Here is a 24,343-nt window from a genome sequence, read left to right on the forward strand (position 1 = left end):
AATGAACGCTAACGCGCACACTTATGATTGAAACACCTCATGTATTTAAGCTGATGCGCACACCCCGAACTGATCTATGTCCTGCATGGCGTATAAAAGAGCGGATTGTTTCTGGAATTTGGCAGCGATTCCTTGTGCGTAGGAAGGCGATTTTGAGGCTCGGCATGCCCGGACCCGCCGCACTGGCAGCGCCCCGGGCCGGCCCCTGCCATGGCCAAAGATGGCGGCTCCGGCACCGCCCGGCGGGCGGGCGCTTCCGCCGGGGCCGGGGGCGAGGCGGCTCCTCCGCGGCTCGGCGGAGGCCCGGGTGGGGGCCATGGGCACGGCGGCGGGCGCGGGCGCCCTGCGGCTGCCCGGGCTGCACGGGTACGCGGTGGAGTTCTCGCCATACTGCCCGGGGCGCGTGGCCTGCGCCGCCGCGCAGTACTACGGCATGGCAGGTGCGGGGGGCGGCGCGGGGGGTGACCGGGAGCGCGGCTCCTCACGGCAGGAGGAGGAGGCTGGAAACGTGGGTGTGCGGAAGGACAGACGGTGTCTGCCAAATGCCAAAGCACTTGGGGACGACTTCCCTTTCGGCTGCGTTTGTTTCGCTGTGAGACAGCGCCTGTGCCCCGCGGCCGGGCCGGGGATGTGGCGGGAGCTGCCCCTTGCCCTCCACAGCCCGCCGGGATCTACCCCTTCCCAAGGACCAGCCCGCTGCTGCCCTGGCGCTTCTCACAGCGCCTCGAGATGGGGTCGAGAATAAATATGGCAGTAAAGATGTACACAGTGTGAATAAAATGTCTGAAAATAACTTTCTCCGCTGACAGGACCCGAGGGAGTTGTCTCAGAGGAGGTTTAGGTTGGATATTTGGAAAAGGTTCTTCACCCGGAGGGTGGCTGGGCACTGAACAGGCTCCCCAGGGAAGTGGTCACAGCACCAGCCTGACAGAGCTCGGGTGTGACTCTTAGGGATGGTGCTGTGCAGGGCCGGGAGCTGGTTCGGTACTGATGGGTCCTTTCCAGCTCAGATTATTCTGTGATTCTGTGCCTTCAGCTGTTCTTGTTTTAGTCCCTGAGTGTCCAGGCAGGCCCTGGTGACCCTATGGTTCCTGAATACTGTCACCTTTTTCATTTCCAGTGGGAGTATTGCTCCCCAAAACATTAATTAAAAAAAAAAATATTTCCAAATAGAAATAGAACGACTTGAACAATATCTCCATCAGGTGAGGAAGCAGAACCGATGTGTGTTTTATCAGAACTGAATTATTTGTTTCGTTTCCTCTGGTGAGCTTCCTATATTTAGGAAGGGGTGAAAGAAGTGTTTGTGTTATCAAAAACACAAAAGGAACTCCAAACTGGTATCTCTGTCATGTGAGGCCCATGGGGAAATGCCCGTTTGTGCTTTTATAAGCAATTCTTTTTCAACCTCACCTACAGATAAAAAAAGTAAAAAAATAAACCAAACCAGCACAAAAAAAAACCCCAAAAAACCAACCAAACAAAAAACCCCCCAAAAATCAAACCAGAACAATCTGGTGTAAATTAATTACTGTTTCAGAGAGCATGAGGCCGCAAGATGTTTAATTATGCAATTGTTCAGCCTCTTGAAGTTTATGTGTGCTTTGTGTTTGCACAATGAAGCTATCTCAGAACCACCCCAGTTTCCTTTGTCACTGAGAAACTAGTTGTAATGTTTTGTTTTATTTTGCTGGTTTAGGTTGTGGAACTCTGGCAGTACTGGAACAAAATGAAGCTGGGATTGTTCTGCTCAGGAGGTAATAAAGGTTTATCTTTTATTTTTGTAAGAGAAAAACTTACTGTGTACTTGTGAGTACCAGGCACAACTGAAATATTTTTGGTTATTTTTAGCAATAAAAAGTATTTTTTCTATTTTGAGGTAGCTATTGAATACAGGTCTTTGTATTTATGTAGAAATTAATGTATTTGTATTTATATACAATACAAAAGATATGTTTACATTGCATTAATTTTGTTATGGGAAATCATCTAGCTCACACCATTTCCGTAGCATAAACCATTTTGTAGGAAACTGACAATGTGAAATAGGAACAACTTCTCTGCCCTAGCTTGAAATTTTAAGTTCTAGATTTTTAGGAGCAGTGCCTTGACACCTAGATTTGTGCCCTTATGATTGATTTATACTGAAAATAGACCAGAAAGCTACATCAAATCATGGAGATCTTTCCTAGGAGATACAATTTTCTAAGGGTTTTAAGGAGGTTGATTTTGTTGTGGATGGAAGGAGGGGAAAGGTTAGAAAGGAGGGGATTTAATACTTGGCTGTTAATAACCTGAAATGTTTTAAGGAGAACCTTGAAACAGGGATCGTTTAGATCAACATGGCTGACATAGAAATGCTTTAAAAAATAGTTAATCATATTCAGTGAAACTTTTTTTTCATTCATAATTATAAACCAAGACTCTCTGAAGATGTTGAACACTCTGTTACTTCTGCTAAGTACTCTGGTTTAGTACTCTGGTTTAGTTTAGTTCATTTCTGTTTGCAGTGATGCCCCTTATTTTGTGGTAGAAAGTCCTCTAAAGTTCCTGACCCACAGACCATGCTATTTATCAAAGTGTTCCATGTGCATGCCTTTATCTTATCATTTCTGCAGAATGCCATCAAATTTGACCTAAGCTTAGCTAAACCTTCAGTGAAAAGGGGGTAAATAAATTCCTGTTTCCCATCAGATAATATTGCAGTAATTGATAGCTGTCACAGAGTAACTAATATATGGCATCAGATCCTGCATGGTGGATTGTTGGTGTCTTGAAAGCATTTTCAAGGGAGTGTAGACTTCTTCAATAAATTCTTGACTGTGTTTCTGTTGGGTTTTCACTAAGATTCATAGTGGTGTTGTGAATTGGATAGGGCTCTCCCAACACAGTTTTATTTCTTTATTTACCACAGTTGTAAGAAACAAAGTGCTCCTGTATTTTGGAGAAATCATAAATCGGACTGAGGCGTGTTGTACCTCTGTTTGTGTGGCAAGTTTTAGACTGAAAGCAGAGTTTCTTCTTTGTGTGTGGAAGGTCCTTGGCTCATTTATGCTTTAAATTAATCAATCTATTCTGGCATACGGTTGTAGAAATTGACATTCAAACAAGTAGATTGATTGTGAGGCGATTCACTTGAAACTGAAATATATAAAAATGCTGTTTAGAATGGTAAAAAGGCAATTTAAAGATTTTCTTTGCATGGAACTAGTCCAGACTTTTATGTTGTGATTTCTCACAGACAAATATCTTCATTTTTCCAATTTAGTTTTGACTGGAATGATGGCCTGTTTGATGTGACCTGGAGTGAGAATAATGAAAACGTGTTGATCACTTGTAGTGGAGATGGATCTCTGCAAATCTGGGATATGGCTAAAACCAAAGGTCCACTGCAAGTCTATAAAGAACACACTTTGGAGGTAAATCAGGCAACTTAAAAAATGTAATGGATGCACTTATGTTTGAATAATTAAAATATTTATTTGTAGTCCTATAATCAAAAGCTTTTTTTTTTGTTTTCTTTTTTGGCTCTGTGGTATGAATTAATAACTTGAGTATAAAGTGGATGTACATATTCTTGTGCATGTTCATACACTGTAGTAGGTACTGCTTGATTACACAAATCTAATATATTCAGAAATAGCATTTGTGGTTCCTTACAAGCTAAGTAATCATTGTGATGTATGAAATTACTGCAGCCACGCTGTGACTTTTAGAGAGCCATATTAGATACGTCTAAATCAGACAGCTGATATATCAGTATTGTTCTTGAGGTTGTGGAGTGATACACATTATGCAGATCCTTAGCACTTGGGTTGCACTCAGATCTGCTTATCCTTTTCTCTTCTAGCATCTGTGAGATTCTACTCAAATAATGTTCGTCAAATGTTGGGAGAGTGTGTATGTTTAGCCTTGGTTTGATACTGTTGCATTTGATTTCCTTAAAATCTCTTTCTTTATGTAGTGCTGTATGGGTAGAGAATAATGTTATGTTCAGGTTCATAAATATATTTGCATAGTTTAACAATATTTATACTGTAGTACATATATCTTCCCCATATTTTTCTTCCTTTTTTCTTCCTTGATTTTTCTTCCCTTTTTTTTTAAGCTTTCCTTCTAACCCTCCACTCACTTCTGTTAGGTCTTTGAACTTAAGATGCAATGAGTTTCAGCCTGGATTTTGCTGGCTTTACTGATGCTTTATATAAATGGTATTGATCTCAAAATAATCTAGTAGATACGCAGTCAAAAACAGATTGAGGAAATTCAGTTTCATTCCCTAAAATCTCAATTTTTTTCAGATATGAAGCACAAAGCTAAAAGCTGAGTGCTTGTAGTTACACAAGAGCCCATCTTCTGTAGTTTATTTCTTTGAAGTTTTTCTACTTTGGTTTAATACTACGTCTGCTGAGTAAATTGAGAATTTTGAGAGAGGAGTTTCTAGTTGTTATCAGGCTTTTGTGATAATGTTCAAAGGCTGATAATAGTTACAGAAAGACGTAGGTGAAGCATAGTACCAGGTTTTCTTTGTTAGTTTTTCTGTCATTTTCTCATTGAAATTGTGTGAGTAAGTTTATTTTGGTTTGCTACACCATCTGTTGTTTGTGAGATATACATTTCTTTGTCTATGTCTTAGCTGAGCTGGTAGCATGGGAGGTGGACATATTCAACTGTGCGTAGAAAGACAGTATAGGAAACATGAGCCAAGTGAGAGTTTGTGAGATATGAAAGATTTGTATTGATTCTTTCTAAATTTGTATTAAGAGGATAGGTCTCAGAAGGAATTTACCTAGTAATTTGTGGTAAACTCTGTCAGACTGTTCTCACTACTTTCCTAATCCTTAATCCATCTGACATTTTTAATGGCAGTTTTATATTATTTCTAATGCATGATTGACAGGGGTCTATTTTTTTTTTCTAAATGAGATCATTGTCCCTTCTCAAAAAAGAATGTGCATTTTTAATTTAAAAGTGAATTTGCATTATCAAAGGATGATGAGTTTATTCTGGCACTAGCCAACTGCTGAATCTCATGAATAAATTAGTCTAATTTACTTTGTTTTTGACAAAATCTCACTGGATTGTGAGATAATAGAGTGCTTGAATTAAATTTGTCTTGTAAAGTGAGCCTGAACATTTCTTTTAAGCTGCATTTTATGTTTTTGCATTTTTTTCCCTCATCTTTTTATCTTGCCTGAGGCATTTCTTGCTGCTGTTTAGGCATAAGATAGGGTTCATTTATTTTATGATTGAAGATAAAGCACTAAAAGATTAACAGCTAAGGTTTATGCTGTGTTATTAGTCTTTCCCAGTTGCTTAACGCTGCTTCCATTGAAATGTCTGTAAATTTATGTTGGAAGATAGCATGAGAAGGAAAGAAGAAGTGAACCTTACTGAGTTCTTCACACTGTCTTCTTTTCATCCTCTTCCTATTACCTAGACCTGTCACATGCCAAATGGACAGCATCTTGTTTTGCCCGAGTCTGTTGTCTGTTCTGTTTGTAATTCTTGCCTGAAGGAGAGTTTGCCCAGGTGCGTCTGCCTCTGCTGCAGCTGCAGAGTGCTGAGCAGTGCCAGCCCTGTGTGCCATATGTGCCCAGGTCAGTGTCACAGCACCTGCTCAGCAGATCTACGTGCTGATAGCTTGGGAGCAAGCTAGGAGCTCTGTGTGTGCTTTGCCTTATCCCTGCAGCAGATCTGATACATCCCAAGTACAATGTATTGAATACCAGCTACCTGGATTGTGTGACACAGGTGCATGTTTCCCAAAGATCTGTTTCTCTCTGGAAAATCTTGAATATGAATGTGAGAACCAAACACTTACTGAGCTGTTGTGTGAAGGAGGCATACTGGGTAGTGATACAGTTAGGGGCATTTTCAAACAACAGCAGCTTAGGAGTTGAGCTCAGGACATCACAGATTCAAAGGCAAAGAGAAATATTTGTGAGGAACTTGGAAACTACTTCGGAGAACTGTAATGTCTTCCATTCTTAGAATCTATGGAGAGGTACTGGTTGTGTTTGCTTTGTTACTATTTTAGTAGGAAGAGTTAGAGTAAAAAGCAGCATGCTTTAATGAGCTGTAGTACAATTAGTTAGCTAACAAAAGTAGAAAAGACAAGAGTATGGTTTGGCAAAAAAACCCTAAAGAATTACCTCTCGGTTATATGGCTTTTGTCAAGTACTCTCCTAGTGTCTTGTACATTTGGACTGTAAGCTCCTCAAGGAAGGGAGTTAGTACAAAATGGTTCTGGAGCAGTATGGCCTTCAGTATATGGGAAGCAGGACCTTGTCAAATAAAAAAGGAGAGTTGCAGATAAAGCAACTTGTTTTTCTCTGGGCAGTGATTGTCTTCCACTTAAGGAAGATAAACAGATAGATGAAAATCAGTTCATTTAAGTTGGAGCTAGCACAGACTGAAATATTTCTTAGGAAGAAAAATTCTCAGAAATAGCTATATATTACCTTGATTTCCATTCTCACACAGGACACTTTCCATAGAAGACTTTGACAGTTGCTGGATTTCTTTCCCTTTCAGCTTCTCTGCTTTTTAATCTGGTAACACAGGTCCAAGCACTTCCACCTTCAAAAGAAGGACTGCTGTTATTAAATGCACAATTCCATCTATTCAAGTATGTTGACTTGCAGACCATATCCAGTGCTGTACTAGTACTAGATTATCCCAAGTGGAATACAAATCCTCAGTGGTTAATGGCCCAGCTGTTGAAAGCAGTGCCACCTCCTAGTCCTTGATAGTGACCACATTTCTGAGAAGTGTCCTGGGAGCTCTGATTGGATCTGGAGGTTAAGTGGATAAGCTGTTTTATCTAATATTTACCCACCTTACATTGAAATGGTTCATATCTCACTGCAGCTTATTCAATCACTTTGGTGTGAGGTAAAACCAGGCAAAAGAGAGTGCACCTTCCATCAAGTTAAGAGGTATATTTGAAGATGGAAGTTGTACATGTACTTGAGACTTCAGGATTTTAAACAATTTGAAGAACTACCGTAGTGCATTTGTTACTGTGAGGCAGCAGAGCTGAAAAATCAGCAGTGAAGGGTGGAGTTAAAGTATCCTCTGTCAAAGGAGGATCATCATTAGAGCATGCTGTCAGGGAAGAGGGAGCTTATTTCAACTACATAGTGGAAAATAATTTCTTAATAGCTGAAATGAGTGGTTATGAGGGAAAATGAACTTTTATTTTATTTTACTTATTTGAGGATTTGGATGGTAAAAAGAGTGCCATAGAACCTGGAAAAGATGAAAACCAGGGGTATTTCATGACATATTTCTTAGGAGAATTAGATAGAATTAAAAAGCATTTATTGTTAGTCAGCTAAAATCTCAAAGTCAGCTCTGAAGAGAGATGGCATTTACAATGAGAGATGGCTAGGAATTGGAAACTATAGATCTTTGAATAAAATTGGATCAGCGATAAGAAATCAAGTCTGAATTATGGCTTTTAAAGTGGTAGACTCCTAATGATTGCAGATATATGTGGGTTTTGTTACAAATTTTCTTTTTCATCCCTTTTGGCTCATCTTTGCTTTTTCAGATACTTTTCGTAGCTTGTATGTACCTTTAATGTCTGACTGAGATGTTAAATGTAGTTTTTGTTCAGGTAAATGGCATTCTTGGCAGTTTTGTTGTGCTTTAGTGGTATGGTTTTTCAGCTGATTAGAATACAATCTGCAAATCCAAATCTATTTTGTGAAACTTGTACAGCCTGAAACTTGTATTCTAATGCTCCTTCTAAATTATTCTCTTATGTCATTTATAGGCATACAGTGTTGATTGGAGCCAAACTAGAGGAGAGCAGCTAGTGGTGTCTGGCTCATGGGATCAAACAGCCAAGCTGGTATGTTGGTTTTCTGCTGAAGGTGAAAAGTGTGATTTCTTTTGTATTTCGTAGCTCTTTCTGTTAAGAGACAGCATGGATTCTCCTTTCATGTTTATTTTTACTCTGTGGCTGAAGTTCTGCTTTAATTGAGAGATTGCTTAAACTCTCAGTTGATACCAGTTTAAGCATAAAAATGCTTTTTTAAAAGAAATTAATTTATTCCTTTCTGTATGTATAAAGTTGCTTTCTTCCAATGTATGAAACCCTTTAATTTCTTATTGGATGTATATCTCAACAGTTTTATTTTTTTCCTTTATTCAGTGGGATCCAGCTGTGGGGAAGTCATTATGCACTTTTAAAGGCCATGAAGGAGTCATTTACAGCACTATATGGTCTCCACACATCCCAGGTTGTTTTGCATCTGCCTCAGGTAAGTGTGATGGTAAAGAGGTTCTCACAACAAAAGCCCAAAAGCCACTTTCTTTGTTAGTGGATCAGTTCAGCACTTTGTCCAGCAGATGGTGGTGTGTGTCATATACACTTGTTCCATAAAAAGGGAACAAGGAAAGGTAAATGCATTGCTGCAGCTGGATTTGTAGGTTCTGTTACAGTCAGTAGATCATCCTCTTGACCATTTAAACGAGGATCAGCAGTTTTCTAGCAGTGACTTTGTGGCAGTTTTTTCTGTTATTTTATGTAACTCTCTCCCATTCATCTCACTCTTGTTTTTGACCACTAAATCGTGTTATATACTTTATTTTGTGTTTTGGCCTATGTTTTTGTTCAAATTATCTCAAGTGTCAGTAGACTATTAACTCTGTGAGAAATGTAGTCAGTTCCCACTGAACTTTTTTATGTAATTCCATAGATCTCTGTGTATTGTTGAATCAATTTTAGTTTTCTGCTTTGGCCAGTGCTATGGGTCTTACTGGTAAATACAATCACAGTTGAGTTGGGTGTACACAGAGGCAAAGAGAGGTGAGGTTACAGTGTTTTCCAAACACTGCTCCTGCTTCAGAGGCACACGGAGAGTTCTGGAGTGATACCTGGAGCCCAGCTGATGATTAGCTGTGAGAGAGGTGCTGTGAGCCACAGAGTTGGTCTGGGAGGTAAAAGGGCTGTAAGGCATTGTCTTAATACAAATATATTAATACATTAACTCCGGTGGCCTAAATGTCTCAGATTTCATATCTGTTTTACTTCTGTACTGATTTAAATAGAAATTGTATGGCTCTTACATCAAGAGAGTAAGTGGGTGTAAGTATGTTTTCCTGTTACTGAAGTTAGAGAGACAGTGTGTACACACAGATACTGGTATTCTCTATTCTTTGGCAAGTCAGATGAAAAAGTACATGTGACTTTCATAAAATTTCTGTCTGGCTATTTTCATCTGATTCTGCCTGCAAAGTTTAGCTAGAATGGTGAACAAGTAGCATTTATTTGTTCTAACATAGTAGTGCTTGAAAGCCAAATGTTGGAGCACAGGTTTTTCCACCTTATCTAACAGGATGTGCAGAAACTTACAGAATTGATCCCTGTACACTACTGAACAGTTCTACTGAAATGCAACTATCTGTACACTACAAAATACTGGCTAAGTACCATTTGGTCAAGGTTAAGTGCTTAGTGGTTTTTGCAAGTTCTAAGGAATGTTCTCTTTAAAGTCATGCTTAGAACCTTCCTGTCCATGATAGTCTTACCCATACAAAATTTCTGGCATTCTAGATGAACAAAAGGGCTTTTCTGATACAATTAATTATTTCATATTTGATCCTCTAGGATATGAAGCCAATCTTTCTTCTAATACATTGCCACTTGAACAATTTTGGGAAACATTGATTGTTAGATGCTGTATGTCGTGGTACCTAAATTGGGTACCATTATTGATCTATTATTTGAGTGACTCAGTGGGTGCAGCTGTTGGAGGAACTAAAACACTACAGAGCTCCCATTCTTTTGTGAATTTTTACTTTGATGCTTGAAAGGGACTAATATGCTACTGGAGCCTAAAGCTAATTGCAGTCAGTTTTCACTCATTAATGGAAAAACAACATGCACAAAAGACACAGTATTTTTCTTCTCTGAGTACAATTCGGGTGTGAAATACAAATTTGCCATCAGTACACTGATAGTGTAATTCTGGGTATAAAACAATTAGATTTTGGAAGAAGAGGACTTCAGAATGACAGTGAACTTTTTTTACAGTTTCCAAAATGTCTGATGTACTTCTAGGTGAAATAACATAGAAATCATGACATCCTGATGTGGAAAAGGCTTCTGAATTTGCATTGCTTACACTGAAATTTTCCTGTGATTTGATTGGATTGTTTCACTACAGAAAATGCTTATTGGCAATCCCTTCTTTGGTCAGCAGGACTCTGGATAGTAGAAGGACTCATGACCCTCTGGCTCTGTGTATAAATGCCATTTCCTTATTGTTAAAAAGGTATATCTCACAGAGTTGATGTTCAGAGAGTTTATTGTTTAGTGCTTAATGACATTCTACTCTGTCAGTCAAGGTATGTGATGAAAGTAAAGTGGAACTGTTCAAGGAGACTGGTTGTCCTCATTTAAAACTTGCTATGGTCTGCATGCTCTGTGAGGATGACAGAAAATCATGGGACAGAAAGCTAAATTTCACTGATGATTCATCTTCTATTGAGCTAAAGTTGGAGCTGAAGAGAAACTTGAATCTCAATGTGATAGTACTGTGTCAAATTTAGAGCTGTTCCCTTCTTTGGGATGTGCTTGCTGGAAAGGCTGGCCTGCAGTTTTGTGGTCTCTTACTTTGCAACTTTTTGCTGTCTTGAAAATTAGTGACTGAAATGTGTCAGGAGGGAAACTTTTTATACCTCCTTTCATCTCACTTATGTTTTTTCACTTTTTAAAACAATAGTTTTTTTGGATGTTGTTAAAGATTATTGAAACACTCCTTTCTTGAAGAAGTCTGTACTGCTTTGGCATTGTAGGGTGTCTGTGTGTCTGTATCTTTTTCTTTCTCTCTTTTGTCCCCCTTGTCCTCTTTGTCTCATCCCACCTCACACATACCTACTCACAAACATGTACTTACTGCTGTCTTAATAGTATAACTGTAATGCTTGAGAAATTAACTGTTTCATGTAGCAGCATCTTCAATTCTGCATGTGCGAGTAAAATAAGGTGTGTTGTAAACCACAGATTGGAAAAAATGTTGCTCTTTAAGTATTTTAGATTAAACTAAATACAAGTAAAACAATGCACTCTTTTTTTTTTTCTTTTAAAGGAAGTCATCAAATGGAAAGAAGGTTTAAAAACATGCCATACCCCTGCCATTTTTATGCTTTTATTTGAATCCCTATAGAGTCCTGCAGAAGTTTAATTTCCATGTAACTAATTAGTTTGTGAACACTGAAAACAGAAAACCAAATAGAATTGCAAACCACAGTAAAATAGCTGCTCAAAAGGATCAACTTAGGCCTGAAGCTAATATTTGATTTTGAAATATGGCTTTTTATCAGGCTATTATGAGATTAGAAAAAGAATGCAAGTTAAGAAAATGAGAAATCTAAGATGGCAATATAAAGCAATTGAAAAAGAGTTTGATACGAGGTATAGCCTTTTTTGCTTCATTAAGTCTCCATTCTGAATACATACAAGAAAACTGAGCTTGTCTGCAGTGGACAATAAAACACAATTGAATTGCAAAAGATATATATGTCTGATGGTTCGGTTAAATTAGGTTTTATTCAGCATCTAGTAAACTTCCATTTAACATTTACAGGGATGTGTGAGGTTCTTTATCATGCTGTTATCTTCATGTACAATCATTCGTACTCCAAAAACAAAGTAAATAACCTTGTTATTTTTTTTTTAATTGGGAGTTAATAGTAACAGAGCAAACTGTTAATTCTGGATATGTAAATAAGTGCTGTTGTGATGTCAGTAACAATTTCTGAGCAGATAAGCAGGATATTCAGGTGTACGTGTGGCACCAAACCAGAGCCCTGGTAAATGTCTGCCTTATGCTGAAAACACAGTGATGTGGAAAATGTCGTTAAAGAAGTGACATGAAGCCACTAACAACATTAACAGCAGCCTCATGGCTAAAGGGGTTTAATGAGTCATTATATCATTTGCCTAGTAGACTTTTTTTTTAACCCAGAAAGCAGAAAGCAAATTGGTGAAGAAGCTCATAAAGAATGTTAGAAATGCACACAGCGGTAATATTTAGTCAAATGTTAATGAGGTCTACTAAATGATTCTCCATGACTGCAGAGCTGTAGGCCTTGCTTAGTCCTGTGGTATATAAAGAAATCATCCTTTTTGGTATGAACTGGGTTTATTGGCCTTTAACAGTAGAAAATACTTCATAAATACCATTTTACCTTTATCTTCAATATTCTTTGATACAGATACAACACTGACTAATGATGAAAATATGAATGTTTTGGATTTGACAAAGCCCAGCTTTACAGTGACTGATAGCTATTTTCTTAAATACTGGGGCCTTAGTTTTAATGCTGCTTTCCTTTTGAAGTCAGTCTTTAAGTTTACTGATCAGGGCAGATGCATAATTTTAATAACATCTTAATTCATGAATAAGGGAAAGAAATTATTTCGAAATCTGCCTGACAATGTCAGTATTCATCAGTATTTAGATCAATTAATTGTATTCTTTGCTCAAAGATTTGTTTTTCAGACCAAAAGCCTAGGGCAAAAAATTTTCTTGTACCACAAGATGCAATAATTTCTGATACATTTTATTGTGTTGACAAAAGTGTTGGATGACTGTAGCTTTGCTGCTTTACAAATGAATCTGTAAATCCAGGTTCCACTCTTGTAAGCCCTTGCACTGAGTGCTAGACTTTAATGTTGAAACTAAAAAAACATTGTTTATCTTATATTCTGCTTTTCTGCCAACCCTGAGTTAGTGAGTTGCCTTTTAAAAAGTCTTCTTGCTTACTGGTCTCTTGGTGACAGATGTGTGTAGTAAAGGGATTGTCAAACTGTAGTTTCATAGATCAGGCTGGCATGTGGTCTCAGTGCACTCTTCCATGTTTGGTATTCAAAGTGTAAAAAACTTATGATTGAACACATTATTTTGCATGAAATAATGACCTGGGAAAGGTGTACATCTGCTAAGAGAACATTTACTGAATTAGTGCAGCTTCTCAGTAGAGATGGTTTTTGTGTTTCTGGACCAAAGTGTGGGGCTGTCAAGCTTTTATCAACAAGTTTTCTCAAGTTTCAGCTCACATTCCTGCCTCAGAAGTAGCACTGAGCAGAAGGAGCCATTGGATAGCAGGGCTTGAAGACAATTCCAAAGATGCTTATGTTTGTTCAGGTTCCTTATAATTAGAAGAAATAGTCTGCTGTTTGGCTATGACAGTGGTTTCTAATTAGTTCCAAAGCACTTTTTTCTAGAAGTTTATGTTCAATCCATTTGTGTGTGGTGTGGGTCCACTTTTTGCTTCTTACGACTCCTGGTGATTTTCTTGTTGAATGTGTTAGGAGAAATGCCATAGTGAACAAGGTTCAAGGCTTTGCAAAAAATGGTCATTTTTGAAATCCAAACCCTAAAGGGATAAAAGAATAAGGTGCTTCAATTTACTGCATGGTACACTGTTGTACAAATCAGGCATCTAGAGGGCAGGCTGACTGTGGAGTTACTGTGGCTTGTTGCAGTTCAGCCCAACTGCTGTTCATACTAGAAGCTTTTGAAATACAATTTACTTGCTTAGTTTGTTATGTCAAATCTATGTAGTGACATGAGGTGAGCGTTTTCATTTGCAGTCTGTTATTTAAAGACTTAGCAGCACTGTATTGAATTCATCCAAGTCTTGTGCTGCAGTGTTGTGGTTTAACCCCAGCCAGCCACCAAACCCCGTGCAGCCACATGGTCACTCCCCACCAGTAGGATCATGGAGAGAATAGGTAGGGTAAAAGTGAGAAAACTCGTGGATTGAGATAAAGACAGCTTAATAGGGAAAGCAAAAGCTGTGCACACAAGCAAAGAAAAACAAGGAACTAATTCACCACTTCCCATGGGCAGACAGGTGTTCACCCATCCCCAGGAGAGCAGGGTCCCTTCATGCGTGACAGTGACTTGTGAAGATAATTGCCATCTCTCCAAAGGTCCTCCCACTTCCTCTTGATTTCCCCAAGTTTATATGCTGAGCATAATGTCATAGGTCTGGAATATAGAGTTGGAGTCACCTGTCCCAGCTGTGTCTCCTCCCAGTCTCCCATGCACCCCCAGCCCCCTCACAAGCCGGGCACTCTGAAAAGCAGAAAATGCCTTACTCTGTGCAAATCCTGCTCAGCAATAACAAAAGCATCTCCATATTATCAACCCTGGGCTCAGTACAAATCCAAAACACAGCCCCATACCACTGTGAAGAAAATTAAACCTAACCAAGCCAAAACTAGCACATCAAATAAGCTTTACTAAATCATTCTTTAATGTACAAGCTGAAGTGTTTCTCAGGAAATGAGTTTATCCCTCAATTTATACTACATGCTAACCATAGTAAAGTACTGTATATAGCACATCTATAATATAAAGCACTTCCAGGTTACTATATTTCATATTAAAATCTCATTAAATGTTTCAGTGTTCAGAAGAAATAAACAGTAACATTTTTTTACAGCGAATTAATTCGGATTGTGTCATTTAGGTTACAGGTAGATATCTAGCCAATATTGCCATTTGCTGAAGAATGGCTTAATCATAAGTCCTAACTTTGGTCAATTTTGGGGAAAAAAAATTGTTCCAAGATTTATGTATAATCCTCTTGGGAAACACTGAAATAAAGATTTCACTAACTTTTAAAAAATATATTTTGTGTTATTTTATTTTGTATTCTTTTTAGATAAAGAATTAATTGGGCTCTTCCCTAAAGTAACTTAAAACTCTTCTAATTTTTAGCTTGACAGCATTTTGTATCAGACTAAAATTGACCAGCTGGAAAGTAAATTTCCACTGGTAATTATGTGTGCTTGCGAAGTAAGTTTTGCTACATGGAGATCAATTTTGTGTATTTGGTAGCACTCTTGGATGATTTAACTAAAGCTGTTGTTTGTGTCACTCTATTTCTGTCTCTTTGTGTGGAATTCCATGAGCTTTATTATTCCTGTTGTAAGTTTTCTTGTACTGTTGTATTGGTTTAACCCGTTAACAGCTCAGCCCCACACAGCTGCTCAGTCACTCCCCCATAGTGCGATTAAGAGAGAATCAGAAGGGCCAAAGCTGGGAAACTCATGGGTTGTGGTAAAGACAGTTTAATGGGTAAAGCAAAAGATGTGAATGCAAGAGCAAAACAGAGAATTCATTTACCACTTTCCATGGGCAGGCAAGTCTTCAAGCATTTCTTGGAAAGCTGAGTTCCATCATGCATAAGGATTACATGGGAAGACAAATGCCATTATTCCAAACATGTCTTTCTTCCTTTTTCTTCTCCCAGCTTTGTAGGTTAAGCATGGTGCCATCTATTATGGGGTATCCCTTTGGTCAGCTGTGGTCAGCTGTCCCAGTTGTGTCCCCTTCCAACTTTTTGTGCAGCCCCAGCCCTGCCACTGGCAGGCCACCATGAGGAGCTGAAAAGTCCTTGATTTAGTGTAAACACTCCTCAGTGACAACCAAAACATCAGTGTCTTATCAATGTTGTTCTCATCCTACATCCAAAGCACAGCGCTGTACCAGCTACTCAGAAGAAAAACATCTCTTATTTCAGCCAAAATCAGAACAATTATCTCTGATAGAAACAATCAGCACCATCATTTTAACATGCATACAGAGATTGGTTTTGAGTCATGAGATTTGGGTTCTGCTTTTAATTCTCCCAGAGATTTTCTGTTTGATTCGAACTAAATAATTTAATCTGGTTTAGTATTTAAAAATGCATGTAACTAAGCAAGTAATGTTAACTTGTAATCATTCAGTGGCACTGCAGACATACTTTAATTGCAATGGTTTTGGCTTTTTACAGATGCACGTAGTGATAGAACAAGGGGCAATGCTTTAAACTGAAAGAGGGTAGGTTTAGATTATATACGAAGAAATTCTGCACTCTGAGGGTGATGAGGCACCAGAACAACCAGACAGGTTGCCCAGAGAAGCTGCAGGTGCCCCATTTGTGGAAGTGTTCAAGCCCAGCTTGGATGGGGCTCTGACCAACCTGATCTAGTGGAAGTTAGTTCCTGAAAAACGTGGTACCTGTCCTAGTTAGACTCCTTTTCCCATTAAGATACTGTTTAAGATTTTATGAGGTTTTATTAACCTACCAAATCTAGCTGTTTTTTGTACTTACTGTTTAGGAATGATTGCTTAGCTGGTTACTCTCACAGGACTTCAGAGATGATAATGTGTAAGTTTGGATAAAATATATCTGTGAGTAAAAAAGGTAGTATAAAACTTACATGAAATTTAAATGTTAAATAAACTTTGTCTTTTGACTACCAGACATTGTCGTTCACATTAGCAATCTTTATCCTTTGTATAAGGATGATTGAAAAGTTTTGAATAGATGAGTGTATATTGTGTAGTTTTATGGATTCGTCCAAGATTTCACAAATATTCATTAGAAAGAAAGCAAGCAAGTACAATGTATAAACAATTCTGAAATAATAATTATCTAATGGACCAGTAAAAATCTGTTGCCATGGAGAAATTTCTTCTTACAAAAATAGCAATATTTTATGGGGGAAATGTTGGGTACTTTTGTGGTTGCTTACTTTGGGATGTCAACTGGAATTGTCTGTTAGTGAGTATGGTTGTACAAGAAGTGCTTTCCTTGGACTTTCTATTATTATTGTTTTACTTTTGCTTTATCTTGTGGAAGAAGTGCATGCTCAGTAGTGCTCGTGGAAAATGTGGAAATCACAAAATTTTAAACTTCAGCTTTTGTTGAAATTAAATGTAAATATATATACGTAATAGCAATAAATTTGAGGTTAAAAAAAAGTTTGTTAAAATGTGCACTGAGTCAGGATTGCACTGTTTATCAGGTTTTTAAAAAAATTAATCTGATTTTTCCACTTAAATGAAAGAATTGGATTGCCTTTGGCTTTGAATCAGAAAGGTTCACTTGCATGTTGTGTTCCATTAAAAACATTTCACTGATAGTGCCAGCCAGAATTAAGAACTGCTAAGTCTAGCATTTTCAAAGAAGTTAAAAAACAAGGAAAATAACCATTTTTTCCTTTTCTCATGCATCAGTATTTTCTGTTAAAAAAAGAAGTAATTGGGGCAATTGTATATTTAGTGTCAAAATTGATATTGGCTGAAAAACTTACTTTTCCAAATGCTTTTGGCCCTTATAATGCTACTGTAGCATCTCTGTAACAGTTCATTCTAGTTCACCTGGATTTACATATTTATTTGCTTGGGGAAAATGGTCCCGTCTGTAGTGAAATATGTGTTTCCCCTTCAAATCTATGTTATCTGATGAAATTAAAATAAAAGCTTTTTAAGAAGTCCATTATAATATCTCAGAAAGACTTAAAACTCAAACTGAACTTTCCTCTGCAGGCAAGCATATTAGCAAGGCTAATGGGAGTGGATCCAGGGCGTGCTACCAGTTTTTTTGCCAAAACCCTGCTGCTTGTGTTTCTTCCTCTCCATATGTTGCCCTGTTTTTATAGGCACTGTAGCGATGCTTGAGGTTTCAGCTGGCTGGCTGCAGGGTGCCATTGTCAGGAGTGCTGTCTGTGTACTGAGCAGCAGTATTCCTCTTGACAGTGGGGGAGAGGAGTGAGAACAGGGAGAAATTGGATGTTATTCCCACCTTATAGATGGGGAAGTTATCCACCAAGAATGCAGCCTCTCTCCCAGTCGTGAGGGCTGAGGACGAGCCAGCCAACACCAGAGCAAGCTCCCCATGGTCTCCGCCATCAGAAGACTGCACTCATGGCATGTAGTGAAGCCAGCTCTCTCTGCTTTATTTACTTAAACTTTCCAAATGTCTAACGGGGTTTTTTGTGAAGTCTGCAGGGTCCGGTATCGTGCAATTAGTAATATTTCTGGGGCACTAGGGATGGTTTTATTTGATCAGTAGCCAGTAGCTTGAAAAGAGCTATGATTTTTTTTTTGTGCTCAGCTGTATATTTTACAGCCGGTGACCACCAGGGCACTAAAACCATCAAAGTGCTTGTATATAAACAGCATGAAAATAATAATTATAAGGAAATATCAAAAATTTCTTCAATAGCAGCATAAAACAGTGGGTTTTTTATTTAGGTAGTATTGATACATGCTTCCTATAGAAATCACAAGTGTTTTTAATCACCTCTTAGTGATTAAATTTGTCTCTTGAATGAACATAAGCATAATAATAAGTTCTAATTAATTTTCTCTCTGTAAGTTAGAGAGCTAGAGAATCTGTTTTTGCTGACACAAAGCTAGATATTCAGGGTAATGAGAAAATCCCAATGTAAAAAATTGAAAAGTGTAGTTGTCCTGTCAGCTGATGCAGCTCTCTATGTCTTTACAAGCCATTGGGAACTGAATTTGTAAGAAGCGTGTGTACAAATGCTAAAGATCTTTAGGGGTAGAAGAAAATGTATGGCTAGCAGTTAAGTGAGAGGCACAGGTGATTAACACTCTTACACTGGGCTCCACTGCTCTGTGTGTGTGTGCTCGTGTGTACTTGCTCCAAGGTTAAAGCGCATGTTGCCTTTCATATCTGTAGCATTTATAGTAGAATGACTTCATCTTGCAATATTTCAATTAATGAGAGTAACTGCAGGCTTTGTACATGATGGATACAGGTGATATATCATAAATTTTCTTTTCTTTGAAAGAATTTTGAAATAAATTTTATATCAAATACTGTTCACTTTGTTCCAAAAGCATGTGCCTAGGTGGTACTTCTCAGATGGCTCGAAAAGAAAACTTTTTCATTATTCTGATCTTCTAAATTTATTTTTAAATGCACCTTTTAAATGGCTCCTAGTTTAATTAAATGTTATTTAAGTCTTTTACCCTATCTCCTTTTAATCAAATCTGAGTTTAAAAAAACGGTGGAAGTGTTAGTAGTAAAATGGAGTTTTTTCTCTAATGGAAAAGCAGTTGTAAGTTGAGATACCTTTTCTTGCATCAATCCATCTTCTATAATGTGTCTGTAAAGTTGCTTGCTTTATTTGGCATGATTGTTCTCATGCAATCATTTGTATCTCATACACCTAAGAAACACTTGTCTGCTAAGTGTTATTGGACCATAACTGATGCAACAACATTGAATCAATTTCTCCTTGTTTCAGGTGATCAGACATTGAGAATTTGGGATGTGAAAACCCCAGGAGTCAAACTTGTGATACCAGCCCACCAGGCTGAGGTCTTGAGTTGTGACTGGTGCAAATATGATGAGGTATAAAACCGTTCATCCCACTGTTTTGATAATTGAACCACTCATTAAATAGCAGGGGGTTTTACTGCAAGATTATTGCCTCTTCTCTTCATGAAAATATGCCTAGTTGCTTTGTTGCTCTCATTCATTCACTATTACATCTCCAGAGGAGCTTTGTTCTAAGACATGGTCTGCCAAAGCAGATCAGAGATTTTGCTTAACTCTTTTGTGTAGTGGGCAGAGTAGACAAAAGTGGAAGTCCAGTTTATGTTTCTCTATGCTCTTTAATTTACGCACTTGGACGTCACTTCATTTATGATTTATTAATCTGTATTTTTTTATTTATCTAACTTTTGTACCCAACATATGCATTGCTGCAATTTAGTAATTAAATGTGGTTTTTGAACTTTCAGAACTTGCTGATAACTGGTGCAGTTGACTGTAGCTTGAAAGGCTGGGATTTGAGGAACATCCGGCAACCAGTGTTTGTCTTGCTTGGTCATACCTATGCTATCAGAAGAGTAAAAGTAAGTTGAATTTTATTTCCCGTGGATCATCACTGAATTGTTACACAAATTTTTCTGGAAGCCAGTAATATTTTATATTATCTAATAAGTATGAAAAAACGACAGGATTTTAGATGTTACAGTGACTGTTATTGCGAACTTTCTGTTTAGCACTGTCAAACATTTTGATGTTTCATAGATTACTGGGATTTTATGGTAAATGGCATTTTCAAAGTCAGTATATTTACATGAAGAGTGTTAGAGGGCTTGAGAAAGGATTAGAAGGTTGACTTCAGCTAAATTATGTGGGAAATTTGAGATGGGGAAAACACTTCCCCTTACTTTTTCTGAGTTTGTCATTCCACATGAAGGAGCAATATTCACAGAAGACTAGATGTAGAACACATTGTGATTATATACTTTTGTGTATACAAAGAAAATATTAATGCATTCAAAGAGATTTTGAAACTTCATGCACAAAAGGCTACAGATAACTTTACTGGATCTGTGTACAGCTAGTAAGAATTTGCTTTCAATGCACAATGACATTTTTTTCGTGTTGTTTTTAGGTAAACTGAAAAACTATAACTCTTGTTTCAGTGTAAAATATTGAAACCAGCAAAGAATGCTAACGTCACTTTGCATCAATATCAAAGTCTCCTGAAAAAGGAGACAATACCTAATTCTTTTAAAGGCTTTCAGGAGCAGGTATGTTTATTAATATTTTCTAGGAAGTCTGAACTGGCAGAAGAAAGTTATCCTGGGGTGGTGTTTTACTTTACATGCTTTGATTGGTTTCTAACATACTTAGAAGTTACTGTGCTTAGTTTATAATTTGTCAGAAAAGGGTGTGACTCAGATAGTAATTCTGTATCACAAATCCTTTTCATGGTCAGACAACATGAGAAGCTCCTGCTGTTCTTATCACAGCTACCCCTACTTGCTCTCCCCACTGGTGATTGATGCTGAGTCTCTAATTTAATGCCTACACGACTGTTCTCTAATCTGGCTCTGTGAAATATTTTTCATAGGAGAAGATGCATCCATGTGCCAAGGAGCCGTACTGAGAGTGCATGACTTCTATTCCATCTTACCAGGCTTTCATTGCTTCCATTTCAAGACAGACATGGTCCCTGAGGACATAAGCTATGACAGTGTGGGCCAGCACTTGAAGAGCGTGCTACGTATCTCCACTTGTGTGGTATAACTCCCCAGTCACACTGAATTGAGAGAGAGACCTGGATGCTGCCTCTCTAGAGGCCTCTGTCTCTATTGATACCCCTTCCCCTGCCTTGTGCTGACACTAGTGATTGTAAAGCTGCAGCTGATGGCTCTGACTGAAAACCCTCTCCCTGAAAGTGGCTAAGCTGGATCAATTTGTTGCTCAACCACACAATTGCAAGGAGGGGGACAGGAGCACACAGTTAGAAGTGGAAAAGAAGATGGAAGCCACAAGTCTTGGCAGCAGTGTGCTCTGAAATTAGCTTACACCAACCATGAAATCACACTCTTTTGTTGCCCATCGTTTGTATTCTGTTCACTTGTTCAGGGGTTGTGTTGACTGTCAGATCTGAGGCTGGCAAGGAATTCTACCCAGCACAATACTGTCAGGATTCCTGTGGATTTCTTACGGTCTTTCACTGCAGTACAGGGCATTATCAGCACACTGAGGTCATCTAGAGTCCTTTTTGGGAGTTTGATATTGGTGCATTTGGTCCTCACCTTCTAAGCTGGCTTAGTGTCTTACACTGAAACATAGTTATGGTTTTTGCATTTACTTCAAAAGATACTTGGATAAATGATCTGTTGGGGTCATGATGGATGATATGGTGGTATCTTCTGCCTGTATACAGCTGTTCAGATGATAAAATTGTATTATCTTATAGTTAAATGGAGCAGAATTTTCTCTTGTAGCAGAAAGACATGATGCAAATTTTTTCAACTTACACGTGTAGCACTCTGCTAAGTATTTTGATAGAGTTTGCTTAGGTAAGTTTCTAGAATACTTAGGGTTAATGACAAAGCTTTGACAGAATGGTTTTGCTTTATCTTAAACTATGTGCACATGCAAAGGGGGCTTGTGGAAGGTGTACCATTGTTTTTTGTTGCCCATCAGACTTCTTCCCCTCTAGTATTAATTTTCCTGAGGTGCAGAACCCATTTTGTTTTGGGGGTTTTTTCCCCTCAAAAAAAAGAATTGCAGGAAGTCTGCAAAGGTTCAAGTTCCAGCATGCACATGCCTCAATTCTGCTATAGTAAAGAGAACTCTGTCAGCAGAGTTCAGCAGCCATCAACATACTATGTTCTCTTGGCAACTTGGGCAGTTGTGGCAATAGCCCAGACTTAACTTCCAACTTTGTAGTTGCTGTGAAGAATATTAGAAGCCTTGCAGGAAGACTTTGCTGTGAAACATGGTGTGGGGTACCTGGATTTCAAACTCAAGTTATGTCAGTGACTTGTATTTCCTGCTGAGAAATACAGTTTTTAAAATAGTTGGAAACTGAAGGTTGCCAAAAAACTAGAGCTGAGATGAACAGTTTTTGCATAACTACCTCCTTCTTTTGCTGCAGTTCTTAGACTAATCTGCAAGAGTCCGTGGAAGAGTGTATCCTGTAAAATGGAGAGGGGGAAATCATGAAATGATGTTATATTGCCTTCAGTTTTTCTACTTCTCTCCAATTTTGCCATTTGTAGGAATAATTTCAAAATGCTAAGGTATAGAATTGATGACAGTAATATATCTTGTATTTTCTGCAGTATGGCACAGATTTTGTCTCTCTGAAAATAATTAACTGGTCACACAGCTGGTTTGAAACTTGATTTATATAACGAGCTGAAACTTAGCCTATTAGCCAAAAGCAGAATTTAATGACTGTTTATATGACTGTTCCAGAACTTCTTAACTTTACAGCAGAATTATTTGGTACTGCTGTAATGAAATCTAAGCAAACCAGGATCCCACAGAGCATTCCTTGTGATTATTAATTCTATGATTCCTTGTAATTAGAAGCATGAGGGAGAAATACATTGATGTAATCTGTTTTGTTGCAGCACCAACCAAGATAATTTAAATAGTTAAACTTTGATGACTTACTACTTATGGTAAGTCTGTATATGTTCACAATGTTTTAACTTTAAAATTTGTTTTTTTCTTGCAGTTTTCGCCATTCCATGCAAGCATATTGGCCTCTTGCTCCTATGATTTTACTGTAAGGTACAGTATTTTCTATAACTGGATAAAACTAGAAAGGCGATCTATTTTAGTATGGCTTGAAACAGAAAATAGTTCCAGATTGGATATACTGAAGTATAGTTAATGTTGTCAGTTGCTTCATAAGCTATGTTGAAAATGCATGAGTTTGTTACTTAAGGGCCAGCTCAGTCACTCTGCTGAGCAGTATCTGCTCTGTCAGATGCTTTCTGCAATCCTTTTCACATCACTTTACTGAACATAGTTGCATCCAGTTGTGATAATATCTGATAAGAAGGTAATACCCTCTTAAATTAATTTAGTTCTGGGAATTCTTATGTTTCTGTGACACATTTTTATTTAGGCTTTTTATGAGCAGTTTTTGTCCTACCAGTATCTGAGGAAGCTGTAGTAGAGTTCCACAGTGTGTATGCTGAAGCTTTTTACACGGTACTTCTGCAAGTTCCCATGGCTGCTCAGTATATCTGATACTGCTGAGGATCTCATACTACAGTTGTTTTAAAGCTGATTTAAAGTCCTAAAGAAGTTTGATATATCTAAGATACAGTGTTGTAAGTCAATACACTATGAGGTATTCCTGAATACCTCAATCACATTCTTTGATCTATTTGATTTAATTGTCTAACATGGACTGAATGTAGTAGGCAGTACATTTAAGAAATGGGAGAAGTCCTCTTGTGTGCATAAAGGACTGCAAAGTTATCCCACTTGTCCAAATCATCTCAAGTAATGTCACTTCTGGTTGTGTCCTAATTGGTCTGACACCAGCCCTAGAGACACTCTGTTGCCAAAGGGTTCTGTTGCTAATTCTCAGTGCCTGTATGTGCTGCGAAATCATAAATCTATCCAGTCTTCTGCCACAGCATCATATAAAGTTGCATCATGAAGTTAACCCATTAAGCATTGAAGTGACTTGATTGTGTTGTTTTGCTCTTCCCATTTTTGGCACCAACCTTCAGGTTTGGCACTAATGTGCTTCATGCAGTACTGAAATCTAGTGCAATTTCAGCTCTGATATTTTTGTATGTGAAAATTGTCAGAAAAGATGGAGAGAGCTACTAGCTCACAAAGCATCATGTCTATAGATGCAGAGCTTGGGGACCTCTGCACAAAATTCACTCTAGGCATGATTTTTCTGTTCAAATATTTACTTGTCATGACTAGGGAGAGACAGCAGAATTGAAGAGATGAAATAAAAATTTTGAAATACAGTTTTCTGAGACTGTTGGATCGGTATAAATGAACAAACAACAGAGAAGGCCAGGTGAAAGTCTTTGGAAAACATGTCACAGGCAAAGTATTCTTCTGTATAATGGAGGAAAATTGTTGCAATAAAAATTTGGGAACATCTCTTTCAAAGACTGTGTTTTACCTCTACCACATACTGTCATTTTGCTGGACACACCATACACTCCACACGTACATACATGCACACATCCTGTCATATATGCACATGTAG

The 24,343-nt window shown here is 38.1% G+C and overlaps 1 protein-coding gene across 1 annotated transcript in view; it reads left to right on the forward strand.

Moving 5' to 3' along the window:
- The first annotated feature begins 291 nt into the window (after nucleotides 1-291).
- PEX7 (peroxisomal biogenesis factor 7) overlaps nucleotides 292-24,343 on the forward strand; it is a 43,288-nt gene continuing 19,236 nt past the window's right edge. Inside the window, exons 1-8 of the mRNA XM_033056083.1 lie at nucleotides 292-440; nucleotides 1,700-1,757; nucleotides 3,269-3,419; nucleotides 7,784-7,861; nucleotides 8,165-8,273; nucleotides 19,082-19,188; nucleotides 19,581-19,694; nucleotides 22,832-22,887. Of these exons, the coding sequence (XP_032911974.1) occupies nucleotides 317-440; nucleotides 1,700-1,757; nucleotides 3,269-3,419; nucleotides 7,784-7,861; nucleotides 8,165-8,273; nucleotides 19,082-19,188; nucleotides 19,581-19,694; nucleotides 22,832-22,887 (797 nt within the window). The 5' untranslated portion in view covers nucleotides 292-316. The remainder of the gene's footprint in view (nucleotides 441-1,699; nucleotides 1,758-3,268; nucleotides 3,420-7,783; nucleotides 7,862-8,164; nucleotides 8,274-19,081; nucleotides 19,189-19,580; nucleotides 19,695-22,831; nucleotides 22,888-24,343) is intronic.

Source organism: Catharus ustulatus, chromosome 3, assembly GCF_009819885.2.
Source record: "Catharus ustulatus isolate bCatUst1 chromosome 3, bCatUst1.pri.v2, whole genome shotgun sequence".
NCBI lineage: Eukaryota > Metazoa > Chordata > Aves > Passeriformes > Turdidae > Catharus > Catharus ustulatus.